General features: G+C 44.3%; 1 protein-coding gene across 1 annotated transcript in view; it reads left to right on the top strand.

Moving 5' to 3' along the window:
* ASRGL1 (asparaginase and isoaspartyl peptidase 1) overlaps positions 1 to 12,259 on the top strand; it is a 64,136-nt gene extending 51,877 nt beyond the window's left edge. Inside the window, exons 7-8 of the mRNA XM_075202601.1 lie at positions 10,047 to 10,157; positions 11,872 to 12,259. Of these exons, the coding sequence (XP_075058702.1) occupies positions 10,047 to 10,157; positions 11,872 to 12,086 (326 nt within the window). The 3' untranslated portion in view covers positions 12,087 to 12,259. The remainder of the gene's footprint in view (positions 1 to 10,046; positions 10,158 to 11,871) is intronic.
* Positions 12,260 to 22,522: the final 10,263 nt, after the last annotated feature.

Raw genomic sequence — 22,522 nt, 5'->3', positions numbered from 1 at the left:
AACATAGACCAGCTCTCTCAAGACCAGCCAGCTTCCCCAGCGTTGGTCTCCCTGAACAAACGACAAAAGCAAGCTTTTATACATGATACTCCTCCCCCAGCCTTAGCTTGATGGGCAGGTGACACACCCACCAAACTCCCATCAGTGGTTCTGTTTACACTAACAGACACACCCTGTCTGTTTGCTGAGAGGAGGAACATTTCAAACCATGTAAGTTAACCAAACTTTAAACTATTGTTTGTCTTTATCATCAATCTAGCTGCATTACTGCACAAATGTTTTACTCTACTTCCATGCTTTCTCTGCATATTGCCAGCTAAATGCCTCCCTTTGTTACATATCCCAGAGTCCAAGTAGGGGGACGCGGACTTCGCGAGGAGCGCATATTTTCGTGACAACGCATCTGCATTTTTATGTAGAATCCCAGGTCTATGTTCTACTGAGAACTTGAAAGGTTGTAGTGTCAAGAACCAGCGGGTTACCTTGGCATTTACCTCCCGGTTGTTTTGCATCCATCTCAATGGTGCATGATCTGTTATTAAGGTGAACTCTGCCTAGGAGATAATAACGCAGAGCTTCTGTAGCCCATTTTATGGCAAGACATTCTTTCTCCACAGTGGCATATTTTTGTTCCCTTGGAAGCAACTTACGACTTAAGTACAGGACAGGATTTTGTACTCCATTCTTCTCCTGTGACAAGACGGCACCTAAGCTAACACCAGAAGCATCAGTTTGGAGGAAGAACCTCCAGGTAAAATCCGGTGCTTGTAGAACTGGAGAGGAACAAAGAGCTAACCGAAGATCAGACCAGGCGGTGTCACGACTTGCATTCTGCAGCTACTGTCTGAAGTGACTTTATTGGATTTGTTATGTATTCTACTTGTAGTACCACTGCCCACCAAAGGGGCCACTGTGCTACTTTGATTATTTTCCTTGATCACTGGGAGTTGTATCACCTGCATGAGGCCTATACAAACCTGCCTGCTTCAAACAGTCTGGGCTAGATCATCAGGTCACTCCTGTGAGCATTTCCATGTGCTTTGTTCCTGTGAGCATTTCCATGTGGTTTGTTCCTGTCTGTATTACCAAGTTGTCAGCTCCTGTCTGTATTACCAAGTTGTCAGCTCCACTCTGCATTACCAAGTTGTCAGCTCCTGTCTGCATTACCAAGTTGTCAGCTCCTGTCTGTATTACCAAGTTGTCAGCTCCTGTCTGCATTACCAAAATGTCAACTCCTGTCTGCATTACCAAGTTGTCAGCTCCTGTCAGCATTACCAAGTTGTCAGCTCCAGTCTGCATTACCAAGTTGTCAGCTCCTGTCAGCATTACCAAGTTGTCAGCTCCAGTCTGCATTACCAAGTTGTCAGCTCCAGTCTGCATTACCAAGTTGTCAGCTCCTGTCTGCATTACCAAGTTGTCAGCTCCTGTCTGCATTACCAGGTTGTCAGCTCCTGTCTGCATTACCAGGTTGTCAGCTCCTGTCTGCATTACCAGGTTGTCATCTCCTGTCTGCATTACCAGGTTGTCAGCTCCTGTCTGCATTACCAGGTTGTCAGGTCCTGTCCGCATTACCAGGTTGTCAGCTCCTGTCTGCATTACCAGGTTGTCAGCTCCGGTCTGCATTACCAAGTTGTCAGCTCCTGTCTGCATTACCAAGTTGTCAGCTCCTGTCTGCATTACCAAGTTCTGTGAGTTCAGGTCTCTCATCAGGACTGGACTCCCTTTGTGAGACTTACCCGTGGTTGCAGTGCACCGCTATTCCAAGATCTGCTATTGTTGCTCTCTCTAAACCTGCTGCGCTGAATACCATCTAACGGATCTGTTAAGTCTTCTATATTGTTGTTCCCATTGAACTGTTGCTCTGTCTTTTCATTTCTGTATATCTGTGCCACAATCCGTGGTGGACTGTTATTTGTGTTTCTTAATAAAGTCACTTTAACCACTTCCGCTCTCTCCGTGGTCATACCTGAGAAATCGTGTCAGGCGGTTTCTGCAGATTCAGACCAGGTTAACCTATCTGGACAACTTTTTTTTAACATGTCCGTTAGTGGAGAAGCTCTAGTGGCGAAGTGGCTTACAAACCGCCTGTAGTAACCTACTAAGCCTAGAAAGGTTCTTAACTGCAATTTTTTTTTTCTGGTCTTGCCCAATTTTTGACTGCCTCCTCTTTGTCTAGCTGGGGTTTTACATGCCCTTGACCAACAATGTACCCCAAATATTTGGCTTCTCTCATGGCTATGGCACATTTCTCTGGGTTAGCTGTTAATCCTGCTGATCTTAATAAAGCTAAGACCGCCTCAACTTTGGCTAAATGTGATCCCCAGTCTGGGGTATAAATCCCTATATCGTGCAAGTTAGCGGCTGCATAAGCTGTGTGAGGTCGTAGCAATTTATTCATGGTCCTTTGGAAGGTGGCAGGTGCCCCATGCAACCCAAAGGGTAGGACTTTATATTGATAGAGACCAGCAGGGGTGGAAAATGCAGTCTTTGGCTTGGCCGTGGAAGTCAGGGGAACTTGCCAAAAACCCTTTGATAGATCAAGGGTTGTCAAATAGTTGCTACCAGCAATATTTTCTACCAGTTCATCCACACGTGGCATCGGATAGGCATCAAACTGCGACATACTGTTTAGGCGCCTAAAGTCATTACAGAACCTAACTGTCCCATTGGGTTTCGGGACGAGCACAATGGGACTATTCCACTCACTAGTGGGCTCTTCAATCACGTCTAACTGGAGCATCTTCTCAATCTCCTTTCTCACGTCCACCCGTCTGGCTTCTGGAATATGATACAGCTTCTGCTTTACAATGACTCCTGGCGCAGTGACAGTGTCGTGTTCGATTAAGGTCGTGCGCCCAGGGATGGAACAGAAGACATTCCTGTTCCGGCGAATCATTTCTTCAGTCTGTTGTCTCTGCTTAATGGACAAAGTTGGCTCTATGGGCACTTCAGACTTTTCAATGGCAGTACTCACTACCTGAGGAGAGGTTTCCTCATCATGCCAAGGTTTAAGGAGGTTGACATGATATATTTGCTCCTCCCTTCTCCTACCTAACTGGCAGACTCTGTAATTGACAGGACCGACAGCCTCTAGAACTTCATATGGACCCTGACAATGGGTGAAAAGCTTGCTTTCCTGGGTAGGAACCAGGACTAGGATCTTGTCCCCAGGCTTGAAAGATCAAACAACAGCACTTTTGTCATAACTTTTCTTCTGTCATTCCCGAGCCTCTTTTACATGTTGCTGCACAATGGGCCCTATCTTTCCTAGCCTCTCATACATTTGGGACACAAATTGTACCAGATTTGGCTCCCTGGGACCTTGCTGCTCCCACCCTTCTTTTAACATATCCAAAATAGCCCTAGGCTGTCTCCCAAACAATAACTCAAAGGGACTAAACCCTGTTGAAGCTTGAGGTACCTCACGGATGGCAAACATCAAATAGGGAATAAGAGTGTCTCAATCTTTTTTCTCTTGAGCCACTGCTTTCCTGAGCATGTGCTTTAATGTGCGGTTAAAGTGTTCCACCAAGCCGTCTATTTGTGGATGGTACACGGAGGTGTGAAGCGTCGTACCCCCTAGCAACTGACACATGTCCTTCATCAGTTTGGACATGAATGGAGTACCCTGGTCTGTGAGAATTTCTTTGGGTATTCCCAAGCGTGTAAACATCAATACAAGTTCTCTAGCTATGGTGCTGGACTTTATGTTTCATAGGGGAATTGCTTCTGGATACCTGGTTGCATAGTCAAGCACCACTAGTATATATTGGTGCCCCCGTGCCGATTTTTACAGTGGCCCCACAAGGTCCATGACTATCCGTTCAAAGGGAACTTGTAGTATTGGAATGAGAGGTGCCCTGTACATGGGTTTGGGACAGGTTCTCTGACAAATGGGACAGGACCGGCAATACTTTTTCACTGCCATGTGAACACCGGGCCAGTAAAACCTAAGCAGAACTCGTTCCTGTGTTTTATCCTCCCCTAGGTGTCCCCCACAGACATGTGTATGTGCTGCTTTTAATACTAGGGGTACATGGACCTGAGGAACCATTAATTGTTCTACTTTTTCACCCTGTACAATAGCAACTCTATACAGAAAATTATTTTTGACAATAAAATACGGTATACCTTCTGTAGGCTGGGCGGCTCTCGCTACCCCATTTACCTCAGTCACACTTTTAAAGGCATGTTCCAAAGTGGCATCATTAAGTTGGTCCTGATCAAAGTCCTGCAGAGGAAACAAAATTGGTATTGCGGACCAGTCTGTATCCTCACTGACAGGAAGGGTGGGCTCATCTGCGACATCACCGACCAATGCTAGTTTGGACTGTCCATGTTTCCCCGCAGGTGGATGCTTTTGTGGAACTCCTGCTGTGACTCCCAGGATGGCATTCCGGTTTGGCGGTTCCCAAAGATCGATGTCCAGATGTTGTGGATTCTTAGGCGGTTCCTTGAAAACCGGGGTTCCGACCGTTGCATCAGTTGCCGGCATGTCCTGCCGGATCTGCTCACCGAAGACCTCATTAAACAGTGGGAAGTCTCGCCCCAAAATGAGTGGATATGGGAGTTTAGGTGCTATGGCAGCTACCACCATAACAGTTTTGTCTTTGAGTGTGACTGGTAGTATTGTTCTTTCATACTCCTCTTTCCTGCCATGTACGCAAAGAACCTTCACCTTGAGCAACCGAGAAGTTATGGTTTCGGGTAAGGCAGAGCTGGAAACCAATGAAAGTTCACTCCCCGAGTCAACCAAGGCCAGAACAAGGTTTTGATTGATTAGCACAGTCACCCGGAACAAACAAGGACTTCCTGATGTGGGACTTATTGTAAAACAGCTTGGAAAAGCAGGCCCAATATGTGCCACGGTACAGTCCATGGGTTCCTGTAGTTTAGGACACTCTGCCTTAAAGTGGCTTGGCTCACCACATTCGAAAAACTTCAGATTAGACACCTTTGCACCTGGCCCTCTGTCCGTAGCAGTTTTGCCATTGGGCCCTGTAGCAAGGATTGTCAAACCTGGCTTTTGGCGTGGCAGAGGCTTTGGCACGAATGCAGGTTCTTTAGCCATTTGCTGTAGCGCACAAAACCTTTCTACCACGGTGGCAATCTCTTCATAAGTTTGTGGGTCTGATTGCAGCACCCACCTTTGCAAAATGCGGTTCAGCCCCCGGATGCAGTGATCTATCGCCAGAACTTCAATAATCCGAGAAGGCGAATTCTCCTCAGGCTGCAGCCATTTCTTTAAAATTTTAAAAAGTTCAGCCACTTGCACTCTGACCGGTTTTTCTTTATCATAGCGCTATTGGTGATATCGCTGGGCGCGGCCTGGCCCGGAAACTCCAATGCGAGCCAATATCTCACACTTTAAGCACAAATAATCAGAGGACCGGTCCTCATCTAGACCCATATAAGCTCGCTGAGCTTCACAAGTCGGAAATGGCGCCAACCTCTCAGCCCAATCTTTAGGAGGCCATTTTGCCCTTTTTGCAAGTCTATCAAAGGACACCAGATATGCTTCTATGTCATCACCTGGCGACATTTTCTGGAGAAATGGACCAGGTGGTTCATTTCTGTCATGCCTCACCTGGCTTAACTCTTCCCTTAAGAGCCTTGTGTTTTCCACCTGTGCCTCGCGACTCGTAGCATCTGAGCTTGCTGCGCAGCGGCCACATTCACAAGGATTCTCAGTACTTCCTCCATGTTGACGTCTGCGCGGGTTGGGTAGCGGAAACTTGCTTCCCAGAGTATCCCACTCCTGACACCACTTGTGGCAAGAGCCCGCTACTGCTGAAGCACACACGAACAACTTCTTCCTCTTTATGTAGTTTTATTGTCAGTATGGTAAATATTTTGACACCGTACAGATTTCATAGCAATTCTGGAGACCCTAAACGCTAGCTAAACATAGACCAGCTCTCTCAAGACCAGCCAGCTTCCACAGCGTTGGTCTCCCTGAACAAATGACACAAGCAAGCTTTTATACATGATACTCCACCCCCAGCCTTAGCTTGATGGGCAGATGACACACCCACCTTCCCTTTAAGAGGAAACTCCGATCAGAGGTCTGTTTGCACCCTGTCTGTTTGCTGAGAGGAGGAACATTTCAAACCATGTACGTTAACCAAACTTTAAACTATTCTTTGTCATACATAAGTCTTTATAATCAATCTAGGTGCATTACTGCACAAATGTTTTACTCTACTTCCATGCTTTCTCTGCATATTGCCAGCTAAATGCCTCCCTTTGTTACACTATATAATTTTATGATTATATGTGTTTGTGTGTGTATACTGATGTTTTTGGGTTTTTTTTGTGTAAAATCTTATTAAAGTTATTACATGAAATTATAAATAATTAAACAATATTTTTTAAGTGGCTTTGAGTGTAATATATTCAGTTCCTTTTTTCTTTTCATTATTTGTAGATGATTAAAGGGTGTTTTTGAGGATTTGATAAAGATATTCAGTTTTCTAATATATTCAATTCACTTTTAGCCAAGTTTAGTGAAAAAAAAAAAGCAAGTTCTCTCCCCTACATCATATAGCATGAGACTGGTAAAAATTGTGTGTGCCTGAGAAGCAGCTCAGATTTGCATATCAAATGCTGGGAGACACTTCCTGTGTATGGTTGGCTCCACCCCAAAGAGAGGATTGATATTATGTAATGTAAGACTTAGGAGATTTCTTTGCCGTCAGTTCCCACTCTAAGAAGACACACAGCTCTCAGCTGATGGAAACTGTAAGCTGAATGGAATGAAGGTTTGTGCATGTGAGAGGTGGCCTGGCAGGCCATTTATATTAGGGATTAGCTAGTATGTGAAAATGGATTATAGTGTATTTGAATGGAAGGTGATATAAATGTGTAACTGCATGTCTTGTAATAGAGCTGCAAAATTTATGAATTGAGTTTGTAAGACAATGTGATGTTCCCGAATGAGAATTGTAGTTTTTAATAATGGAGATTGCATGATTAATATGTGACCTTGTTTCATAAATAGGAATTGTATGTTTTTGAGATAGCATTATAATTGACCAGTATAGCTATAGTGTTAAGATGGCTGACCATGTGCCATTTTGTTGTCAGCTCCTGCAGTGCCAGGGGAGGGGGTGGGGGGAGCCATGCATTGATATAGAAATTGTGTAAAAATGCATTGTCGAAGTTGTAGGATGCTTAGACCCTGATAACGTTTCAAAGTACAAACAACTGCCTCTTTCAAGGAGAACCATAACTGATTGGTAGCATGAATTAGCCTTCAACATAACAGAACAACTTCATGCAATGCTCAAAAAGGAAAATCTATATCTATATCTAATCGCTTTGAATGAATCAACTGATACTACTGACTTGGTGCAGGTTTTATACCTCATAACAGAAGATTTTCTTTGCTACGAAGAGTTTCTCGCTTTCTGCTCTCTTGTGAGCAGAACACAGGGAATAGATATCTTCAACAACTTTCAAGATAGGTGTCGGGAAGTAGGACTGAATTTGGTAAATTTAGTGAGTCTATGTACAGATGGCGCACCTTGCATATGACCGTAAAACATGAAGGGTTTATTGCTGTTGCAATGCATGATGTTTACACTACACATTTTGGACTTTGACTAAGATAAGTGAAATTAAATAATATGAGAATAAATGTTAGAAGTTTCTATTTGAGATATTTGGCATTTATAGTGTGAGAATATATGATTATGGGTCATGCATAACAAATGTATTAACCGTTCCAGATGCTCTGATTTCTTTTCATTGTATCTTGCATCAGTAAAATCTCTGTGCTAAAGATACTATTTTAAGTGACACTTTGCAACAAGTTATAAGTATTGTTAACTATATTCGTGCAAATACAACATGACATTGTCTGTTTTGTAACATGCTAAAGTTGGACGATGAAGTGTTCAGTGTGGATTTGTGAAAGTGCGTTGGCTATCGCAGGGACAGGTGCTAGCCAAAATGTTATCTCTGTGATAATTTTCAATCTTTCAATTGAATTACAATTCACATTGCTGTGCGATATCATGTAAAATAAAAAAGACTTGAATATTTCTTTGCAAGGTAAAACTAAGTCTATGGGTTAAATTTATCAAGCTGCGGGTTTGAAAAAGTGGAGATGTTGCCTATAGCAGCCAATCAGATTCTAGCTGTCATTTTGTAGAATGTACTAAATAAAAGATAACTAGAATCTGGTTGCTGTAGGCAACATCCCCACTTCTTCAAATCTGCAGCTCGCTAAATTTATATGTGGCAATAATATCCAAGCATTTCGAAAAAAGCTATCTTTTTTCAAAACACTTCTTCAAAAGGTAATTTAGGATGAACAGTTTCCCCAGCTAACAAAGGTCATTGATGAGCAGGATGATCATTTGCAGAATACGCAGCTGTTAAAAAACGTATTAATTGGAGATTTGGTTCACTGACTTTGAGAATTGTGACATCACGCTCAAATTAGCATCACCTATTTGATGTCAGCAAGGCACCTAAAGAACTACAGATGGAATTGATTGAGCTCTTAGTAAATGACATTCTAAAGTCATTATTTCATGCTAAGAAAGATCCAGCTGAAATATGGAAAAATGCAGTAGAATACCCACACCTTCGGCAATAGACCCAAAAAATACTTCTTGCCTTTCAACCACTTATTGCTGTGAATCTACATTCTCCTACCTAACCGAAATCAAGAAGCACTTAAGGTCACAAATGATGAATACCCATCTAGAGGATCAGCTGAAACAGCGGACCTCCATCCTGTGCCCAAATATTAAAATGCTTTCCAACAAAAAGCAGACGCAACAAAGTCATTTAAAGATTAGTTAAAGTTAACTTTAGAATTAACAATTTGTTTTCATTTTTTTAAGTAAGTACATAGTAATTAGATTTTTACAAAATAATGTACATTTGACCCTCTGTATACTATTTTATAATATATGAGTTTTACAATTAATGTTAATTAAGAATACAAAACATTACAATGTTTAGATAAGAGCTCTGTTTTCAGACAGCGGTCTGTATAAGCTTCAAAGCGGCCATCGCATGCTGGACTGCATCTCAGCCCAGGATGCTTCCTTCTAGCCAATCCTGACTGTTTAGGTGAGGAATTTGTTCTGAACAAGTTTAATGACTTAAAGTGTTTACAAAAATGAAAAAGCACCCCTACCCCCCAATCAACAGTGTTTGTGATTGACTGTCATCTTAGCCCTGAGGCAGGTTTTCATATTTGTGATGTCTCCTGTATAACCTAGGACAGCATAGAAATATGAGAAGTTTCTGAGGACCAGATGTATCACCCAGTAAATCAGAAACATGTTTACCTGACTTAAAAATAAAAAGCACGGCCATTTTAGTTAAAAACAAAGTTTATTTTCAAACGTGACCACTAGGTCATTAATTACATTGCATGCCTGAAATGCAGTCTGCTGGAAAGTTACTGACTTATTAAGTACCTGTAATTTAAAATTACATTTGTATAGATTTTAGAGCAACTATTAAGCATATTTAACATTTTATTGAATATGATCGTCAACAATTATCCTGTTCATACCTGTATATTTGCCGTATTAACCATCAGAAAAAGCTAGAGATCTTTGGATGAGGCCAAATAAACTTAGTGTTTAATGAAAAATTATATAATATATATGTATATATATGTGATAATGTGTATGGTATCTCTGCTCCAGAAACCTGTTCCACAACCCAGAATGGAAAAAAATAAATTACTGTTGCTGTTTGGTCATCAAGGGCCTGATTCATTATGGGGGGTTAAGTAAAAAAAATTGAGTAAGTAGTCTCCTGGACAAAACCATGTTACAATACAAGGGGTGCAAATTAGTTTTCTGTTTTACACATAAGTTAAATACTTTCAGTTTTTTCTTGTAGCACACAAATATCAACTTTAAATTTCAATGTACAAATAAGCTATCAAGTATTTGTGTGCTACATGAAAAAACTATTTTTTTTACTTAACTTCCATTAATGAATACAAAATGGAGAATAAGATATGATTTGCTCCGTTTTATTACGATACTTAAACTTGTGCCTTTCTTGTGCAGGTTGTGGCGGTTATGCTGATAACAATATAGGTGCAATCTCGACCACAGGACATGGAGAAAGCATTATGAAAGTGACACTAGCTAGACTTATCCTGCATTACATGGAGAAAGGTAAATCATAAGTGATATTTTTGTCCCATTGTAAACCATAGTGATGCCCAAAAAAGGGGAACTTGTATAATTTTGTAATTTATTGCAGCTATATATTACATTTTATTCTGGCAGATTCATCTGCCAGATTAAGGCTTTAACAACCCTCACCCAGTTGGTGACCCATGTTTTATTGTGGGTGTTATAGGTCAGTAGGCTGATATACACCACAATCCATAAAATAAGAAAGACACTTATGTTTGGCATGTGTGACAGAATAGCCATGACTACTACTTGACATAACTGCACAAAACAATAATTAACAAAGTGGCTTTAGTTATGCAGCTAGTGAGGCCATCTTCCCAAATCAATGTAAGTATCTTGCCAGAGATATTAAATCCAACGTTTCTTACTCAATACAGATTTTTAGTTCTGTTCATTAAGAACCTAAAGAAGTTGAATATATGTGTTATATATACCAAGTATATATGTTTTGAGTTTGTTTTTTGTAACAACATATGGACACAAAGCATACTGCAGAGAGATTTACTCTCACTTTTATTTGTTAATGGCTGGTTGCTGCTGTAGGAAGTGAATTTTTTTTAAAAAAATGATCCATCTACCTCTGTATACCAGGGGTTATATCTTCAAGAGAGCAAAAATAAATTCCTTCCACTATTGTTAGACAGCCGCTGCGGCCGCGGGCTCCGCCGCGACTCACTGTATCTCCTACTGGCGTCCTGGCCGTCGCTATGACGACCGGGATGTCGCTTACGGGATTCGGGCTGACCGTTGCCAGGGCAACGGCCGGACGCCGAAAATAATACCTATGTGCTCCGGCAAGCTGAATAGCCAGGCGCATGCGCAGTACATTCCACAGCTGTGGGTTGATTTAATAGTTCTCTTAATTGTATTAGCCTGCACCTGAATGGGGGCTGGTGACAGGTTCCCATTGGCTGCTCTAAGTATTTAAGCTAGGTTATAGCTTTGCTGTCCCAGTCTTGCTGACCTGCTCCTGTTTCCTTGTTCCTGTCCTGTGGATACTTTGTTGGATCTCCCGTGTATTACCCCTGCTTGGATTTTGACTCTGACTGTTTTCTCGTGACCATGACCCTTCTGGCCTGTACCTCGGACCCTGCTACCTTACCCGTGACCCCGACCTCTGACGTGTTAACTGACTACCCTGCTTGCCTGTGACTCTTGACCTTGGCTATCGTTTTGACTACCCGCTGCTTTCTACCAGTCTCCTGGCCTGCCGCTGTGGTCCTGCATTACCAACCTACACTACATCTGGAGCCAAGTCCTGGGGGCATCTGAGTACCGGTGAGCGCATCAAGCTCTAAGGGAAAGGCAGCTGCTAAAGGTGAAACCTCCGTCATCTAGTTCTGTGGGTTGGTGATCAGGCCAGCAGCCTAACAACTATACCATTTGATAAATGTGCAATATTTAATCGAAACAAATTTAATGTCATTACTGAATTTCATCTTCTGTTGTTTCAAAACGATCAGTATATACAAAACCAACCACAATTTAAAAAAAATGTTTTGTTCTTTGTTCATCAATAAAGCAATAATAATACTGAAACAATACTTATTTAAAAAACATTATGGGTAACATATCTGAAAATAGCTGAAGGTAACTGCACAAAAAGCAGTAGCTCATAGCTGCCCCACTTTTCTGTAGCCCAAGTGTGAAATCTGAAATAAGACCTAAAGTAACCCATGTTTTGTTCCAGGAATGTCTACAGAAGAGGCTGCAGATGCAGGCCTAAACTACATGAAAACCCGGGTAGATGGCTATGGCGGTGTTATATTTGTTAACAACAGCGGTGAATGGACAGCCAAGTTCTCCACTGAGCAGATGTCATGGGCTGCAGTTAAAGATGGTCAACTACAATGTGGCATTTCTACTGGAGAAAACAAAACTGAGCCTGTTGATACATCTCTTTGAAAATAACTTACTGCCATGCCGTATATTTCTATGTAATCCCATAATATGATGACAAAATGTGATTCTAATTATAAGTACATATGTAGTCTAAAATCATTGACTAGATGCAAATAGATTTAAAATTTTGTCAGCTTACATGATTTGTCTGTAGAAAATGAAAAATAAAATCTTGATATTTTTTTTTTTTTTTGCTTGTTATCATTTGAAAGCTTGGCTAAATTGATCCCCAAAAATGTTTTTGACTGCAAGCTTCATTCATGTAATGTCGTCTTCTCTAAGGGCTCATTCATACATTGTGGTTTTACCTATAAGCAGTTATGTGTTAACCCAGCCATGACCATGTAATTCACATTAAAAATGTATGTGAAAAAATCTCAATAAAAATGTTTTTTTCATCTTTGAATGCATACAAGTGCAGAGAACAGACTTTTACAATAGTTGTCGTTGAACATTTGTTTGATTAAATTTGGCTTTCAGCCCACATTTCTCAAATGGATCAAAATGTTGTGGTGATGGTACTGGTAGATGGCTGTCACAATGCGCACAGAAATGGTAGGATTCTCACAATCTTACCCATTTAGCTTCACCCACCACAGAGGCTTATCGTCTAATGTAGCAAAAGTCTTTGCCAGGAATCCCCGCAAGGAGGTTTGGTCTTTGCTGCTAGCACCACTCAGGTTGCGGTTCTCTTTTTGGGTACCAGGAGAAATTGACAGGTGTGATGGCTGTTCACCTGCAAAAGGAGTTATCGGGGGAGCAGAGCAGGTCAGAATATGGGAAGCAAGGAACTGAAGAGTAGTTTAGGATACAGAATACTGGATACCAGAATAGCTGAAAGGCTTAGGATACTGGACACCAGGAATAGCCAAGAAGCATAGGAGACCACAAGGGAATCACAGGGAAACAGGAGCCAAACAAACCAACAGTAGCAGGCTAACAGGACATGAAGATCTGGCATCATATTGCCAGAACAGGTGCTTTAAATAAAAACCAGGATATGGGAGTGGAAACCAATAAACCAAAGCAGGGGAATAGGAGACAGACAGGAGTGAACATGCGCACTCCTGCAGTTCAAGATGGCGGCAGTCATGAGAAGACTGAGGCCCTGTCACTGCCAGTGAGAGGCCTGGCGGAGGAGGCCTGCCTTGCGCACCAGACCCCAGTAATTTAGATGGAGGGTCCGGTACTTGACAATAGCTATGCTTTGTCTTACTAAACAGGGGTTCCCGCTATCTCCAGCAATTTTTGTTTAGCAGCAATTAGTAATTAGCATTAGAAGCAATAAGAACATAAATGGCACCATCCTATTCTTAAATGAGCCCAGTGAATCACTAGATCATCAATTATTTATATAGCACCACTAATTCCGCAGCGCTCTAAAGAGAAGTCACTCACAACAGTCCCTGCCCCATTGAAGTTTACTGTCTAAATTCCCCAACATACACTAGGGTTAATTTAATAGCAGCCAATTAACCTACTAGTATGTCTTTTGGAGTGCGGGAGGAAACCGGAGCACCCAGAGGAAAAGCACGCAAACACAGGGAGAACATACAAATTCCACACAGATGAAGGCCATGGCCAGGAATCGAACTCATGACCCCAGCGCTGTTAGGCAGAAGTGCTAGGCACTGAGCCACAGTTGGAACACACGTTTAAAAATCAAATGGAATATTTAATTTATTTTCCTGATACATGTGTTTTCTCCTAGACTAGTGTCCATAGAATATCCACTGATTTGGTCCTACTCCCTTAAATACCTTGGAATAATAATATTATACCATTAATACACAAAATGAAATCTAAGATTGCATCTGGTGACCATTAATTTTGATTCCTACTTGTAGAATAGCCATCATTAAAATTATATTTCTCCCTCAGATCTTTTATCCAATACAACATGCTTCATGATCTATCCATTTAAATGGGTTGGTAAACATCACAGTATCTCCTTCACAACACTGGAGAGACCTAAAAAAAAAAAAAAAAAAAGCAAAGCAGGATTAATGGCAGTGCCTAACTTATGTAGAAGAACCAAACATGGGGTATATAAAGATAAACAAAGAAGTCGCAAAAAGCGGACAATCCAGTAGAAAACACAGTACATGAAATGGTAAACCAGAAATATGTTGAAAGACGGGATACCACATTTTCATTTTTGCAGGTTGGGGCGGGAAGAGAAGGGGGAAGTTGGTCGTCACGGATAGAGTGCAAGACCACAAATAGAGGTGTGTGCAGTGAAGCGCTCAATCTAGAGAATGGGTTGGAGGGAATCCGAATATAGGGCAGAGGGAGATGCAGTATAGAAAGGTGGGGGGGAAGGTCGAGTCAGGGTGCTCATATCTGTTAAAAATTTGTCTTTGTCATGGAGGTAATCTTTTCCATATGGGCTATGAACCAAAGTGTGATTGGTGGGTATCTCATAGTTGTTTCCTGGTCTTGGCAGTTAAGCAGTGGACAGCAGCAAGAGGTCTAATTTGATCCTGTGATATCTACCATTCCACAAGAACCTCGATAGGCATTTCTGGATGGAAGCAAGTTTGGATAGAGGGAGCTTGGGGAGAAAGTTTTGGAAGTGGTAAAGGGGTTTGGTAAGGATATCCATCTTTAGGGCAATGATCCTGCCCAGCCACAAAATGATGAGGGAGCGCCAATAGAACAGCTCTTATTTAATTCTGGCAAAGAGACTGAGATAGTTCTCCTGGTATAAGGATCCATAGGATATGGTGATATAAACACCAAGGTATTTAAACTTATTTTTGTTGTACAATTGAATTGGGAGGTGAGAAACTGATAGGTAGATTAAACTAGCATAACTGTCAGGAACCGCTCCAGCCAGTACAACAAAACCTGGAATCTGCTCCGAAAGTCTGGTGTTCACTGGAGCCCCTAGTGGTGGGGACAGACTTGGCTGCAGACAGACAGAGGGTCGTGAGATGTGTACTGACTGGGGAGAACCCAGGGATATTGAGAAATAGCATACAGCGGTGGTGAAGTCCAGGCAAAAAGGTCAGGGCTGGCGGCAAACAACAAATCCAGGAAACAGGCAGAGATCGAGGTCACAGGCAATACAGCAGAGTCCAGTACACAGTCCAAGGTCATACACAGCAAGATCAATCCAAAGGCAGAGAAGGGGAACTGAGCAGGGAGCAGGTAAGTATGCACAGAGCAGGAACTATAACCAGCAGTGAAGCCCAGTCCTCACTGCCTTAAATACTATGATGGACAAATCAGAAAGGAGGAGGACAGGGCTGACAATGAGCCTCAGGAGGCTGCTAATTAATTACTAGCTGGGAACTAGCATAGGTAATAAGATAACCAAAGAAGCATGTATAAAAATAAAAGTGAACCAGTTTAAATCATATAGGAGCTCCCCCTGGTGTTGGAGGATGTCACTACACCCTCCTGCATCTATGCAACAAGGATAATCCCAAAGAATAAAACCAGAGCATAGAAATAAAGCACGCGCCCGGCTGCTAGATCACGCCAGGATGTGGCGTACCACCGCGGCTCATGACAGTACCCCCCCCCTTGAGGAGGGGTTAAGGAACCCCTTAATCTAGGCTTATCTGGAAACTATTGATGAAAAGCTCTTCTTAACTCATTGGCATGCACGTTCCTGGCAGGTATCCATGATCTTTCCTCAGGGCCATAGCCCTTCCAGTGAACCAGATAGTGGAGTTGGCGTTGTACCCATTTGGAATCAAGAATCTTTTCGATCACAAATTCTGTGTGACCATCCACTATCACTGGGGCAGGTTTGCTTGGCTGTTTCCTGGGAAACCTCCGGGAAGTAAGAGCTGGCTTCAATAAGGATGCATGGAACGTACGGGGTATCCTTAAAGAGTTGGGCAGATCCAACTGAAAAGCCACAGGGTAAATCTTCCTGATTATCTTAAATGGACCAATGTATCTTGGTCCGAACTTAAGGAAGGCTGGCGGAGCTTGATGTTGTTAGTGGAGAGCCATACTCTGTCCCCCTCCTTGAACTTACAAGGACGTCTGAAGCGATCCTTAAATAACTTGGCTCGAGACGCAGCTTGCTTCAAAGATAAGTTTATCTTTTTCCAAATTCTCTTCAGAGAATGAGCAATGTGTCCGATCTCAGGGTGGGTGGGTGGGATGATGTCAGAAAATGAAACAGACTTGGGATGTCTCCCATAAATGCAGAAAAATGGGGCATAACCAGAGGAAGAGTGTGGTGAATTATTGTAGGCAAATTCCACCCATGGCAGGTATTCTACCCAGTTGTCATGTAATTCAGAAATGTAGCATCTTAAATACTGTTCCAAAGACTGGTTTACCCTTTCCGTCTGTCCATTAGTTTGTGGGTGATAGCCTGATGAAAAACTTAGTTGAATGTCAAGCAAGGCACAAAATGATTTCCAGAACTGGGCCACAAATTGAGTACCTCTATCTGATACAATATTAGTGGGTATTCCATGTAGTCTGAAAACATTTTGAATAAACAGAGGAGCCAAAGACTTAGCAGATGGTAGCTTAGGTAAAGGAACAAAATGAGCCATCTTACTAAAGCGATCGACTATCACCCAAATGCAATTACACCCTGTAGACAAAGGCAAATCTGTAATAAAATCCATGGAGATGTGGGTCCATGGAACACTGGGCACGGGTAAAGGCATCATCTGTCCCATGGGCAAATCTCTGGGTGTTTTCACCCTGGAACAAATCTCGCAGGACTGTACAAAGTCTCTAATGTCTATCTTCGTAGAAGGCCACCAAACAGAACGAGAGAGTAATTTCATAGTCTTGGTGATACCTGGGTGTCCAGATAGTTTGCTGTCATGGACCTCAGACAAGACAGACTGTCTCAGACCAGCTGGCACAAACAACAAATTGGGAGGCATGGTAGCTGGTGCCCTGTCCTGAACTGCCTGTAACTGGGTTGCCAAACCCTGAGTTAGCCCTGAAACAATGGTTTGAGAAGGTATGATAGGAGTGTTATAAAGGGGATCCTCATGTTTCTGTAAAAAACTTCTGGATAAGGCATCCGCCTTTAAATTCTTAGAACCAGGGCGATATGTGATCACAAAATTAAATCGAGAGAAGAAAAGAGCCCAGCGTGCCTGTCTGGGATTCAACCTCTAAGCAGTCTCAATGTATTGGAGATTCTTGTGATCCGTGTACACCGTGATGTTATGCTTAGCACCCTCCAGCCAATGTCTCCATTCTTCGAATGCCCATTTAATGGCCAGTAACTCCCGATTTCCCACATCATAATTTATCTCTGCTGCTGAGAATTTCTTAGAAAAGAATGCGCATGGGTGTAACTTTTCATCAGAACTGGACACTTGTGACAGAACTGCCCCCACCCCAACCTCAGAAGCATCCACTTCAAAAAATGAAAGGTAGCTCTGTATCAGGATGTTTGAGGATAGGAGCAGAAACAAAGGCCTTTTTTAGGGTATCAAATGCTTTGACAGCTTCTGGCGGACATACTGCTGGATCAGCTCCTTTCTTAGTTAATTGAGTGATAGGTGCCACAATTACCGAGAAATTACGAATGAATCTTCTGTAGTAATTAGCAAACCCAAGAAACCTTTGGATGGCTTTTAGGTTACTGGGAAGGCTCCAATCAGTGATGGCTCGGACTTTGGCTGGATCCATCGTAAATCCGTTGGCAGAAATGAAATACCCCAAGAATGCCACAGTGGAGAATTCAAACTCGCATTTCCCTAATTTGGCAAATAGATGATTGTCTCTAAGTTTCTGCAGTACCAAATGGACTTGTTCCCGGGGTTGGGGCAAGGACGAGGAATAGATCAAGATGTCATCCAGATACACAATGACAAATTTACCCAGATAATCCCGTAGTACATCATTGATCAAATCCTGGAACACAGCTGGCGCATTAGAAAGACCAAACCGCATAACACAATACTCGTAATGTCCAGAATGAGTGTTAAAAGCGGTCTTCCATTCATCGCCCTTCCGTATGCGTATCAAATTGTACGCTCCACGTAAATCAATTTTAGAAAATACCGAAGCACCTCTTAACTGGTCAAACAACTGAGAAATCAGTGGCAGAGGATATTTGTTTTTAATGGTGATCTGATTCAGACCTCTGTAATCAATGCATGGTCGTAAATCTCCGTCTTTCTTTTTTACAAAGAAAAATCCGGCACCCTGGGGTGAACGAGAAGGTCTGATTTCAGGTCCTCAGAAATATAGTTCTCCATGGCTTTGGTCTCTTCCACGGAAAGAGAATATAAACGAGTCTTAGGAAATTTACTCCCAGGCTGAATATCATTAGTGCAATCATACGGGCGATGTGGTGGTAATGTATCTGCAGCTTGCTTGGAGAAAACATCAGCAAAATCTTGATATTGCAGCGGGAGTGTGAGACCTGGTTCGACTGAAGCAGTAGCAACCTTAACGGGTGTTGCTAGGCATGTCCCCTGGCAGTTTTTCCCCCATGCCACCAGTTCTCCTGTGGACCAATCAAGGACTGGGTTGTGCTTGCTAAGCCAAGGGTACCCCAGAACCACAGGGTATGTGGGCGAATGGATAAGGTAGAATGACAGCATTTCCTTATGGAGTGCTCCCACTGTCAGGGTAAGAGAGCTGGTACTCTCTAGCACGCTTCCGCCCTTAATTAGGTGGCCATCCAAACCACAAATAGATACTGGGACTTTTAATGGTTGGGTAGGAACTGCAAACCGCCGAGCCAGAGAAATATCCAGAAAATTTCCAGCTGCTCCGCTGTCCACGAAAGCTAGGACATCAACACTGCCAGAGACCAGGGAAATCTGGGTAGGTAACTGGAGGGAATTTTTATTCTGTACAAGGTAAACGCCTAAATGAACTTTTCTAGTATCCCCGGTATTAACTGAGTTGGAGATAGGGAAAAAGTTCTGCGGATGAAATTCCTTTTCCAGTCTTCTTTCATTTATTCGCCGATCAATGCGAATTGCCAAACACATAAAGGACTCCAGAGAATCAGGAGCTGGATATTGCACCAATATGTCCTTTATTAGTTCTGTAAGGCCCAACCGAAACTGACTGCAGAGAGCTGGATTATTCCATTCGCAATCTGAGGCCCACCTGCGAAATTCAGTACAATATTCTTCAGCAGAACGACGCCCCTGTTTCAAAGATCTAAGTCTAGACTCAGCAGTAGCGACTTTGTCAGGATCGTCATACAGGAGACCCAAGGCTTGGAAAAAGGAATCTACAGATAACAATTCCGGACTGTCAGGGCACAATCCAAATGCCCAGGTTTGTGGATCTCCTTGCAACAGTGATATAACAATACCCACTCGCTGCTGTTCCGAACCAGAAGACAGTGGACGTAGCTTGAAATATAATTTGCAACTTTCCCTGAAGTTGTGGAAATCCCTTCGGTTGCCAGAAAATCTGTCTGGCAGATGAAGCTTGGGTTCTTGAACTTTAACCTCCTGAGAAGAGATAATCCTGGAGGCTTGTTCCTGTACGGACAATCTGGTAGAAATGTCTTGAACAATCTGAAATTGAGCCTGCAGTTGATTAGCCAGCACTTGAGCAAGGGAAGGAGGAGTAGGATCCATGGGAGTAAATCCCAAGTATGTCGGCTGGTTATAATGTCAGGAACACCTCCAGCCAGTACAACAAAACCCGGAATCTGCTCCGAAAGTCTGGTGTTCACTGGAGCCCCTAGAGGTGGGGACAGACTTGGCTGCAGACAGACAGAGGGTCGTGAGATGTGTACTGACTGGGGAGAACCCAGGGATATTGTGAAATAGAATACAGCGGTGGTGAAGTCCAGGCAAAAAGGTCAGGGCTGGCGGCAAACAACAAATCCAGGAAACAGGCAGAGATCGAGGTCACAGGCAATACAGCAGAGTCCAGTACACGGTCCAAGGTCATACACAGCAAGATCAATCCAAAGGCAGAGAAGGGGAACTGAGCAGGGAGCAGGTAAGTATGCACAGAGCAGGAACTATAACCAGCAGTGAGGCCCAGTCCTCACTGCCTTAAATACTATGATGGACAAATCAGAAAGGAGGAGGACAGGGCTGACAATGAGCCTCAGGAGGCTGCTAATTAATTACTAGCTGGGAACTAGCATAGGTAATAAGATAACCAGGAAGCATGTATAAAAATAAAAGTGAACCAGTTTAAATCATATAGGGGCTCCCCCTGGTGTTGGAGGATGTCACTACACCCTCCTGCATCTATGCAACAAGGATAATCCCAAAGAATAAAACCAGAGCATAGAAATAGAGCACGCGCCCGGCTGCTAGATCACGCCAGGATGTGGCGTACCACCGCGGCTCATGACAATAACTTTGGATTTTGAAATATTAATTTTGTAGCCAGAGAAACTGCTATAAAGAGCCAGAATCTGGAACAGGCTGGGGAGAAAATTTCTACACTGCTGGAGGGTCAAAAGGATCATCATCATCGCAAAAAGAGATAATTTGTTCTTAAGGTACCCTCTCTGCACACCCTTTATGTCAGGGTACGACGGATAGTCGCTGCCAGGGGCTCTATGAATAGTGCAAAGATCAGGGGGCAGAGGGGGCAGCCCTAGCATGTGCTATTATTGATGTAAATGGTATCTGAGTGATATCAGACGGCTCTACACGTGTTATCCCTTGCCTGACGGCCCTGGACAAGTCCTACCTAATCATAATGGACTAAGGAGAGAAGTACTAGATTAGGTCGGCGGTTCCCAAAGTGTGCGCCATGGCTCCCAGGGGTGCTGCGGCGCTGTCACTGGGGTGCCATTGGCCAGCCATAGAAAAAACAAAGAACACAAAAAATTACCATTCCGTGCGGCGGCGGGACCCAGCATCCTCCTCTCTTACGCAGCTTGTCACTGACATTCAGTGACAAGCTGTGTAAGAGAGGAGGATGCTGGCTCCCGGCGCCCCCGGATTGGTAAGTTTTTGTGTTCTTTGCTTTTTCTATGGCTGGCGCGTGGCAGAGGGGGCAGAGTGAGAGGGAGTGTAAGAGAGGGCAGAGGAGAAGGACAGCGTGGCAGAGGAGGGGGACAGCATGAGAGAGGAGGGGGACAGCGTGACAGAGGAGGGGGAAAGCGTGAGAGAGGACAGAGGAGGGGGACAGCTTGAGAGAGGAGGGGGACAGCGTGACAGAGGAGGGGGACAGCGTGACAGAGGAGGGTGAGAGAGGGCAGAGGAGGGGGACAGTGAGAGGAGGGGGACAGTGTGGCAGAGGAGGGGGACAGCATGAGAGAGGGCAGAGGAGGGGGACAGCGTGAGAGAGGAGGGGGAACAGCATGACAGGAGGGGGACAGCGTGAGAGAGGGCAGAGGAGGGGGACAGAGTGAGAGAGGAGGGGGACAGCGTGAGAGAGGGCAGAGGAGGGGGACAGAGTGAGAGAGGAGGGGGACAGCATGACAGAGGAGGGGGACAGCGTGAGAGAGGAGGGGGACAGCATGACAGAGGAGGGGGACAGCGTGAGAGAGGGCAGAGGAGGGGGACAGCGTGAGATAGGGCAGAGGAGGGGGACAGAATGAGAGAGGAGGGGGACAGCGTGAGATAGGGCAGAGGAGGGGGACAGAGTGAGAGAGGAGGGGGACAGCATGAGAGAGGGCAGAGGAGGGGGACAGCGTGAGAGAGGAGGGGGACAGCGTGAGAGAGGAGAGGGACAGAGTTAGAGAGAAGGGGGACAGCATGACAGAGGAGGGGGACAGCGTGAGAGAGGGCAGAGGAGGGGGACAGCATGAGATAGGGCAGAGGAGGGGGACAGAGTGAGAGAGGAGGGGGACAGCGTGAGATAGGGCAGAGGAGGGGGACAGAGTGAGAGAGGAGGGGGACAGTGTGAGAGGAGGGGGACAGAGTGAGAGAGGAGGGGACAGCGTGAGAGGGCAGAGGAGGGAGACAGAGTGAGAGAGGAGGGGGACAGCATGACAGAGGAGGGGGACAGCGTGAGAGAGGAGGGGGACAGCATGACAGAGGAGGGGGACAGTGTGAGAGAGGACAGAGGAGAGGGACAGCGTGAGAAAAGGCAGAGGAGGGGGACAGAGTGAGAGAGGAGGGGGACAGCATGAGAGAGGACAGAGGAGAGGGACAGCGTGAGATAGGGCAGAGGAGGGGGACAGAGTGAGAGAGGAGGGGGACAGCGTGAGATAGGGCAGAGGAGGGGGACAGAGTGAGAGAGGAGGGGGACAGTGTGAGAGAGGGCAGAGGAGGGGGACAGCGTGAGAGAGGAGGGGGACAGCATGACAGGAGGGGGACAGAGTGAGAGAGAAGGGGGACAGCATGACAGAGGAGGGGGACAGCGTGAGAGAGGGCAGAGGAGGGGGACAGCGTGAGATAGGGCAGAGGAGGGGGACAGAGTGAGAGAGGAGGGGGACAGCGTGAGATAGGGCAGAGGAGGGGGACAGAGTGAGAGAGGAGGGGGACAGTGTGAGAGGAGGGGGACAGAGTGAGAGAGGAGGGGACAGCGTGAGAGGGCAGAGGAGGGGGACAGAG

The sequence above is a fragment of the Mixophyes fleayi genome, chromosome 3 (assembly GCF_038048845.1).
Source record: "Mixophyes fleayi isolate aMixFle1 chromosome 3, aMixFle1.hap1, whole genome shotgun sequence".
NCBI lineage: Eukaryota > Metazoa > Chordata > Amphibia > Anura > Limnodynastidae > Mixophyes > Mixophyes fleayi.
The sequence above is the reverse complement of the archived record's forward strand: the minus strand, read 5'-3'. Positions and strand labels throughout refer to the sequence as shown.